The sequence below is a fragment of the Ammodytes marinus genome (genome assembly GCF_949987685.1).
Source record: "Ammodytes marinus genome assembly, chromosome: 16".
NCBI lineage: Eukaryota > Metazoa > Chordata > Actinopteri > Uranoscopiformes > Ammodytidae > Ammodytes > Ammodytes marinus.
Window position 1 is genome coordinate 2,539,833 of NC_137220.1, and position 9,786 is coordinate 2,549,618.

At 39.9% G+C, this 9,786-nt stretch overlaps 2 protein-coding genes across 2 annotated transcripts; one reads left to right on the forward strand and one right to left on the reverse strand.

Moving 5' to 3' along the window:
* Positions 1-737: 737 nt before the first annotated feature.
* On the forward strand, positions 738-1,676 carry LOC307263170 (uncharacterized protein). Its single transcript, XM_080044245.1, has 2 exons — positions 738-1,283; positions 1,484-1,676. Exons 1-2 carry the CDS (start codon positions 826-828, stop codon positions 1,665-1,667), a joined length of 642 nt encoding a protein of 213 aa, XP_079900371.1. The 5' UTR covers positions 738-825; the 3' UTR covers positions 1,668-1,676.
* An 858-nt stretch (positions 1,677-2,534) lies between these two features.
* Positions 2,535-8,491, reverse strand: LOC307263164 (uncharacterized protein). Its single transcript, XM_080044237.1, has 13 exons — positions 8,134-8,491; positions 7,661-7,747; positions 7,266-7,352; positions 6,612-6,719; positions 5,789-6,451; positions 5,503-5,689; positions 5,261-5,327; positions 5,126-5,180; positions 4,808-5,036; positions 4,551-4,700; positions 4,062-4,461; positions 3,461-3,958; positions 2,535-3,329 (listed from the first exon to the last, which is right to left on the reverse strand). Exons 1-11 carry the CDS (start codon positions 8,488-8,490, stop codon positions 4,208-4,210), a joined length of 2,244 nt encoding a protein of 747 aa, XP_079900363.1. The 5' UTR covers position 8,491; the 3' UTR covers positions 2,535-3,329; positions 3,461-3,958; positions 4,062-4,207.
* Positions 8,492-9,786: the final 1,295 nt, after the last annotated feature.

The following is a 9,786-nucleotide window of genomic DNA, read 5'->3' on the forward strand; positions in this document are numbered from 1 at the left end:
GGAGCACCCTTATTCAAATTTTCTAACTTTACTCATGAACTTCAACTTCCTGTCTTAAACCCGTTTTTAAACAGTACAATTCAGTGCTTTACAAAACCAACACACCTTATAACACTAAACAATAAGTCAAGGAGTGAGCCACGTGTGTTGTAACCCCAATAAAACAAACAGGGAGAGACTAGCGTGGTCTGTACTAGCTTACAGCAACTAGCTTCTTGCTAACAGTGACAGTTTAGCTAACGGCGCCGCCATTACACTTCTCTCGGCGAGCGGTCGGACTTTAATAGTTACAAATTACATTAATTTTCACGCTCATACTTTACTGAAACAGTCTCTATGCATTCTCCGTTCAGTAACAGTTGACTTATCTTACGTTTTAAACATATTACCAACCTGGAATATCAGTAAACAATGATGACCGGGGAGACGTGGCTTTTCTTCATTGCATCCTTATTCGTTATGGCCATGGGGTTAAAGGAATACTTCACCGATACAGAACCTGCTTTCTATCATTATAAAATGGCTATTATAATATAAGGAAAGAGGTTTGTCTTGACTCAGTCTTCCCTTGGCCCAGCTGTCCTGATATTCCACACCCCACACACTCCAATGGATGACGTATTCTGCGTCATCAATTGGAGTGTCTGGGTGTGGACGTTTGCGTGCCAGAGGGCCCGAGGACTACAGGCCTTTAGTTCCGCACATTTTTATGCCCACCAATAAGGAATGAGGGGGGCGGGAGCTCGCGTACAAAATGTAAACACAACGTCCGCCATGTTTATTCCCCGCTAAGCGAGAGAACTAGACAGACTCAAACCTACGACCATGGCAGAAGCAAACGTTCAATTTGATATGACCGAAGTGGATTTTTTTAATCTAATGTTGGATTCGGACATTCAGGGCTATCTATATGAGCCAGAATACAGCGAGGAAGAGCTGAAAGTTATAGAGGAGGAGGAGGCTGCTGCGGCGGCTGCACAAGCCTTGGCTGAGGACGACGACGAGCCGCCGCGAGCTGGACTGAATTCGTGGTGCAATTGTTTGCTGTGTTCGCCTATGGACAGTAACGAAGAGTCAATTTGCTGCAATGAAGTTCAGCGTTGCCAGTTTCGTAAAGAAGAAATGGTTGAATCTGGCTTGGACGAGGACACGTGTATAACTTCGCACCCAAGCTTTTGGGCACTCATGGACAGTGGGGTCTTGGATACCTATTTCCATACACCGAGAGTAAATTGGAAGCGCCAACCCAGGCCCGCCGGGAGAAACGGACGTCTGAGCATAGAGTAAGTGTTTTTTTATTAACCAAAAAAGCTATTTAAAAGGGATTCCCGGTTTCATGACAATGCAGTTATCCGAAAGTAGCCTATGTTATTGACAGAGCAAAGGCTACGTTACGTTAGCTTGAAGTTTGTGTAATGCTAGCTACTCAAGGCATAATATATATTCTTTGCTAATGTTGTGCTCACTGCTCATTCTTCCTCAGACAGTATCGGCTTACAGCATACCGTCATTTCCTGGAGTGGATACTACGAGGCGAGAGATTGGGGAGAGGCAACCGACTTGTTTTGCCAGCCTGTGTTGTTCAGGCCATCAGGACTAAATATCCAGCTGAAGACGGGCAGTACCGTGGCTTCCAGGAGACATTAGATAGTCAGGATGACCTGTGAATATTTAGACGCACCCTACACGTTTTATTGATGTACATAGTTCCTTTTTTATCCACTAATAAAACTTCAAATTCATGTTGGTGGTTGTTGTTTTTTACTAAACCTGTGCTGTAATGGGTCATTCATCGCTATTGTTGACATTTCAACTTTTGGGAGAAACATAATCATGTTTTTAACATTACATCAGTTCAATAATATATTTAACTTTTATGAACTTTGGTATTGGTAGAGTTCATGCACTCAAATTATCATAATTATAGGTTGGTCCTTCATGAACTGTGCTAGAAATCCACCATGTTGGGGACATACACATGTATTGCAAAGGGTAAATAGTGTAAATATCCAACAATGCTTAGCCTTTCTTACACCTCATTGGTGTGTAAAACATGTGCTCATTCTTTATACTTTTCATAATACTGCACCCAGTTTTCCCAAAATAGGAAGTAACAGAAATGTTCACAAATAATCATGAATGCTTTTGATCCTTATCAAATCTGCAAACTAATGTAATATAATTTCCTGTGGACAGAAGTGTCACAAATAGAGAGTAATGACCCTTATACTAAAGTAGGCCTACTGTATAAGATAATCATTTATTTCTACTGGGGAGAAAAGGTTCAGCACAAATACTTGATATGCTGAGCTAGTGTAATTATCAAATGTTTTTATGCTGTGCAGTAACAGTCATCTTTTATGGATACATTCATACAGCATATGATGGCTGTATGCTGAACCTATTTAGCCTCTTTGTGATTTATAACACATAAATTGTTGTTTTTAAAACATATGGAAAAAATATAATCTTACAGAAAATGTAATAATTATAGAAGTGTCACACCACAAATGTGTGTATACTGGAGTCCAAGGTAAAAACAAAATATATTTTATTCACAAAGGAAATATACAAATATATCAACATTACAAAGCTTTGATTAAAAACATATAATAATATAAAAGATAAGTTAAAATAACATATGTACAATGTAGTTTACTCAAAGAAATGCCTCTAAAGAGTGTAACAGGAGACACTGAACATTTAGAGTGGTCTCTTCATTTTTTCCGGAGCTGTATAACTGACTAGAATCGGCGGAGTATTAATTTCAAAGCAGTTATGTTTCTATAGTCCAATATCACAAATAGTCTTTTGCTTCAGGGGGCTTCACATTTGATGCATGATGACTTCAGAGGCTGCGAGAGGAAAGACTGGATCCACACCATTGCCGCATCTCCACCAGGAAAACCTGGAAGAGGACAGATAGAAAAACCAATGAGCAAGGCAAAGTGAACATAGATAGTGAATATGTTGGAGAGTAGAAATAGTACTATCCTGAGTGATGATATTCAGCTGATTTTGAGGTTGAAATTCAGATGTCCCTCTCATGGCGGCTTCGAAATGCAGCCACTGAAGCCTCCTTTGTTGGTTTGGGCCCTGGTGACAAAAATACATTTGACATGCTGTTACTTTTTAATAATAAATACCCTAACCATTCAGCTAAATCAATGAGTGAAGCAAAGTGAACATAGATAGAGTGAACAGTTTGGAGAGTAGAAATAGTACTATCCTGAGTGATGATGATATTCAGCTGATTTTGAGGTTGTTGAAATTCAGATGTCCCTCTCATGGCGGCTTCCAAACTGGAGCCTCCTTTGTTGGTTTGGGCACTAGTGACAAAAATACATTTGACATGCTGTTACTTTTTAATAATAAATACCCTAACCATTCAGCTAAATCAACAAACTGAGTAAGCAGGGGAAATTATTATTGTATTAATTGTGCCACTTTTACTACACACCTGTGGTTGTGGCCTGCATCCTCCATTTTGCTCCCCCTTCATCTCATTCCCTGGCGTTTGGGAGGTACTTTTTGAACAGACCCAGGCTCTAGGTAGTGTCAATGCAGATTCCAATTTTCCTATGCGACAATAATGCTATAACAGCGTAAAAAAAGCAATGCCACCTTCAACAGACCCAGGCTCCGTTTATGCAAGCTCTAGGTACTGTCAATGCAGATTCCAATTTTCCTATCCGACAATAATGCTATAACGGCGTAAAAAAAGCAATGCCACCTTCAACAGACCCAGGCTCCGTTTATGCAAGCTCTAGGTACTGTCAATGCAGATTCCAATTTTCCTATCCGACAATAATGCTATAACAGCGTAAAAAAAGCAATGCCACCTTCAACAGACCCAGGCTCCGTAAAAGCAAGCTCTAGGTAGTGACAATGCCCATACTACCCATCCCCATGGAATATTGGTTCTTCAGTAGTGCAGGGTGAAAGACCTCCAGCGGCCCTGTATGCAATAAAATAGAGGAAAAATATTATGAAAATGAAAACATGATAATTATGGGTTGATTTTGTAAAGTATTCAAGTTTGCTAGGAGAACTATTCTCACCAGTATGTTTGAACAGGGCCATCTGTTCCATGTCTTTGAACACAGAGTTTACAGGCGTGAGAGTAGAAAGAGTTCTATCCTGCAGAGTGATGCAGCGGATTTTGAAGTGGTTGAAATTCAGAAGATGCCATGGTCAGATGTCACTCTCAGAAGCGGCTTTCAAAAGCAGCCACAGCAGCGTCCTTTGGTGGTTTGGCCACTGGTGCAATGTTGGGTGGAAGTGCAGGCTGGGGCAGGGCAAGGGAGGATGTTGACTTATATCGAATGTTTTTGTTCCGTCTTCTGTCTATGACACTTAGGAGAAGTGTGTCAATGAACTCGTAGGTGTGTGGATTGAAAATCTTCTTCACGACCCACTGCTTGGATCTCTTGCAATACACCTGGTTGACGCGTTTAACTCCTGCAAAATACAAAAAAAAATTATAGATAAAGACTGAAAAAGACAACATTTGACATGCAGTACATGATTGTGCCACGCTTAATACACACCAGCCTCAGTTGTAGCCTGCTTTCTCTTGACAATGTTTTCATTGTGCTCCAAAATTGCGAGGTGACCCCTTTGTCTCATTCCCTGGAAAGAGAATCCCTGGCGTTTTGGGAGGTACTTCAGCAAGGCACTGTGAAATACCTCCAGTGGACCTGTATGCAATAAAATAAATGGAAAAGATTATGAAAATTAAAACATGATCATCATGAGTTATTTTGTAAAGTAATCAAGCTTATAAGGACAACTATTATATACTGACCAGTGTGTTTGAACAGGGCCATCTGTTCCAAGTCCTTCATCAGCCTTTTGTCATGGACCAGTGATGAAAGGTCTTCAAACGCCAAAGAATCTTTCTTCATCCACCTGCGCGTGCGCATCTCCGGGGCTGTCAGAGGAGCATGTTGACACCTGTGCGTTCCATCATCATCTTCCCATTCATGCTCATTCCGCACGTGGTGTAGAATAGACTGCCAACTGCTTTTCAGTTTCTGTATGAAACAAGTATTATTTACAATTATAAGACTCTAAATGTTTGTCTCTGAAAAAACAGATCACTCACAGATGAAAAAATCCTTACCTCTGTATCACCCTTGCTTGATGCACAGGAAAACCACATGTGGTTTACGATTGACCTATGAAATAAAAGAACATTAGTAATTTAGAAACTTACAAAACAATGTAAAAGCTTGGCACTTTACAAACCAACACTGACCTGCTCCAAGCAGCAAGAGTTTCGTTCCCTTTTTTTCTTCCTTTAGTCTGTATCTTCTTCCTGACACCTGAAAGTATAAATGTAATATAATGTTGGTCACCTCACAACAAATTTTTTTTTTGCATTCATGTACAGTACAGCCAAAGTGCAGCACAGGCTGCAAAGATGTACATGATGTGTGAATGGCGAGGGCTGGAGAATTGATTAGGATTATGTGTACAGGTAAAACAAAATAGACATACTTTTAGCAGTATGCCAGATGTCAAACTCATGCTTGACTTCAGGGAACTGTTCTCTCATAATCTTCCGTATTGAAGTGGACCGGTCAGTGGTTAGCACCTCAATATCCAAGCCATCACCCAGGATCTCATTCATGCCCCTCTTGAAACCAAGTGGTTCCATGGCAACCGAGCTGCCGGCTTCTGTAGACTAGAAAATAAAGTTTAATAATTAATTGAATTGAATCACAATTTTCACAAAAGCAATTGTGATAATATATTATTATCTTCCACTGTTTCTTTTGTTTACCTGCAGTAGTTCTGTGTGGATAATCTCCTTGGTGTCATCTATCATGAAAGTATAATGGCAGTACTTTGCACTGAAACCTGGTGTGTCACATCTGCCATCACCTGCCAAGTGAAGCGTCTTCCCATCCTCCTGTTGGAGGTACACTCTGGCCAGGATTTTTTTTCTCTGTTCTTGATAGAGGTCTTCAATGGCAGGGTGCAAGTAAGTCTTCTGCATCTCATAGAATGTTGTCTCTGAGATCATTTGAACTTGCATGGTCTTGCACCAGTCCGACAGTTCAGTATACGTGCCACCCTTGAACAGAACAGCTGCTGCTGAGAGGAGGTTCACCTCTGCCATTCCCCTTATTTCAGGCGATGATGACCATGTCCCTGAATGGCCACCAAGACAAGTCCACATGACCTTCCTCTGCGCTCCAGAGTCAGAGTGACTTTTTGATGACACTGGCTTGCCGCACATCTGGCAAAATTTAAAAAGGGACATCAAGCAGGACTCATTGACAATGATCTTCTTTTCTTTCCAGTCTTTGGTGCTTTCATCTTCTGATGATGATGATGACGTTGATGTGGGGGTGACAGTTGTGTCGGGCTTGTAACTTTCGTCTTCTTCACCCACAGTGCTAAAGCTTGTATCAAGTGTCCCAGGTGTGTCTGGGCACGATGTCTGTGAAACAAAGAAGAGGTTTGTTTTTAATAGGAGAGCTGACCAATTACATTATTATTATTCCTTCAGAATGATTATTTGAGTGTTAAAAGTGTTATCTTTTGTAAGTATTATATTTGCAAAATATCTGATTTCAATCATTTGAATTCCTGAAACTTACAGATTGTCCTTGACTTTTTACTGGTGTGGAGGTCAAAGGTAAAGTGTCAGTCTTCCGCGGGATGGAGGATGCAGTGATAGTCAGTGCGCCATGTCCTATACCAGTGTCCTGTAATTACACATGCATATAGTTTGTCATGTTTTTGGTATTATTTAAGAAATAATTTGACACCTAAAACTAAACCAAATTAGTGTAGAGACCCACACACACACAAACAGAACGTCTGGCTATTGATCACTCAATGCTAATTTGACACAAACACACACGCACACACACAGAACGTCGGGCTATTGGTCACTCAATGCTAATTTGATACACACACAGACAAAGACACAGACAGAACGTCTGACTCAATGCTAATTTGAGAATGGGGGATGATGCAAATGTTTACGGGTGTCGCCTACAGGCCCACATACGTATAGTCAGGCTATTGGTCACTCAATGCTAATTTGATACACACACAGACACAGACAGAACGTGTGGCTCAATGCTAATTTGAGAATGGGGGATGATGCAAATGTAGAGGGGTGTCGCTTACAGGCCCACATACATACTTATTTAAAAAATGAATTTAGGGAAAAGAATAAAATTAAGATACATTTGATTCCACAACACACACACTCTATACTGTACACACACAAATTTGTAGCTTACCACAATGCTTGAGAGTGTTCCTTGGGAAGACTGGCCTTGCAACTGACCTCCTGAACCCAAAATACCAGCAGCTGAAGCCACCGGATTCTGCAATGTCACCATAAAGACAACAGTTATTACAAGTAGCCTATAATGTTAGATTACATCACTCACTGAAAATGATAGCAGAGTCATTACTCGTTATTTGTGTTATTTCTGTCCCCAGGAAATAACTTTTAACAGTTTACATAAAATAAATGGAATTCACCTGGGGGGATGATGCAAATGTTTACGGGTGTCGCCTACAGGCCCACATACATACATACATACTTATTTAAAAAACGAATTTAGGGAAAAGAATAAAATTAAGATACATTACACTCTCTATACTGTACACACACAAATTTGTAGCTTACCACAATGCTTGAGAGTGTTCCTTGGGAAGACTGGCCTTGCAACTGACCTCCTGAACCCAAAATACCAGCAGCTGAAGCCACCGGATTCTGAAATGTCACCATAAAGACAACAGTTATTACAAGTAGCCTATAATGTTAGATTATATCACTCACTGAAAATGATAGCAGAGTCATTACTCGTTATTTGTGTTATTTCTGTCCCCAGGAAATTACTTTTAACAGTTTACATAAAATAAATGGAATTCACCTGATCTTTAACCATGAAATAAGTAGGCCTATTATACATGTTTACAAAAGTTAGTAGGCCTGTAACCTGAAAACATTGTTTTCTTTTCCTCGAGAACACACGTTTATAACAGCGAAAATCAAATATGCTTTACTTTGTTTTTGAACAAGCTTAGCAATGTGTCCCGATAGCAGCAAGTAGTGTAATTTGTAAACAGAAATATAGTAAAATATTACGAGAGTCTTACCTGTAGGCGATAGCGTTTTGCTGCGGGAGGAGCACTCGAGGGACCAGCGGCCTCTTCCTGATCTTGCAACGGGCCCAAAGCGAACACCGACGGAACAGCTGTTTCTCTTAGAGTAGGCCGGGACCACTTCAGGCCGACAATATTTCCCATAAAGTCTTCCGGTTTGAAATGGAGACTGCACACTTTTCTGTGTTTTAGCAATTCAATACCGGCGTCTTCTCCGATGTTGGGGTGTTTCACGGCCCTGAGCCATTGCTTGCAACGGTCATTGTCTTTCAGCGGAAAAGCGTGAAAACTTACATTCTTTCCCTTCCTACACTTTTCGGTGCAACTGGGTACAATACAACTGACGACCATGTTTGCGTAGAGAAAAACCGAAAGCAGAAGTCTGAACAGGGAACAGGTCAACGTATCACGAGGATATGTTTACAAAAAGTCGCGGCACCACATTTATTTCCGACTGAAAACGGAAACAGGGGGGCGGGACAGCAAGGTGGGAGCGAGCGCGGTGCATTGTTGGAGTTGGAGGATTTATTACATTTGAGCATGAAAAAAAGAAAAACACACATAAAAACACTCTTTCTGCCTTTTCTCAGGCTAGGATGAACCGATTTCGAAATTTTTTGCACATTTATACTACACAGAATCATATACTTTGTATAACCTTCATGTTTCCACCGGGGGAATAATCCTTTAAGGCGCTCACGGGGAAACAGGCAAACCACAATGTCACTGTGCCCCCTACTGGCGGGATAGTGCAACTGCATTGCAAAAATGTAGAATTATAAATGGTATTTGTCATAAAAAATAAGATAATTTTGATAGAAAAGTGTTTGAAAAATATAAATGGTGAAGTATATGCAAACTTAATAAATCAAATATAGGTTTACACAAATGTGGGCATCACATAATAAAGAACAATGTTTCATAGCATAATACATTTTTTTAATGTGTATGAAGCTTCCCTTCCAGCTAAGCACACGACACACATGCATAAATGATTTTCATAACCGCGACGAGAAAAAGGCAAAAACATATATTATTTTCATCTATAAAAACTTGGATATGCTCTTAAGATTGACTTGGAAAATGTACAAATATTAATTTTAATATTTGTACTTCTCATATTCTCTGAGATCAGAGTCACACATTTACATGAACAAACCTAATAAACTCACTTATCTGAATTTCCACATCCAACGCTAAAATGTCTCAACAAAGAACTTGAATATTCTGTCAGATTAAATTTGTACATTTATTTATTCAGCAAATAACATTTCCATCAGCGTTTATCACAGAAGCCTTTTGCCCATGAAGAGAAAAAACTGATACAACATACAAAATGCTGTGTCAATATTCATGAAATTTAATCACATTTTACTGTTTCCATAAGGCATTGCTTTTACATTCCATATAACTTAATTCACATAAAAAATATTGTGGATAGAAACATGGTTACTGTCTCTTTCTTACTGTAAAATCAGCATAATCAACATTCAGACAGTCAATTAAAGCTATAGTGTGTAACTATTACTGTGTAATTCTGAGTAATTTCATCAAGTCTGTCGGTGCATCTACATGAGGTAAAGCCTTCAGTGATGGCACATGGATTTTATACCTTCTGCTGCAGTGACGGCGCTACACCGGGGCTAA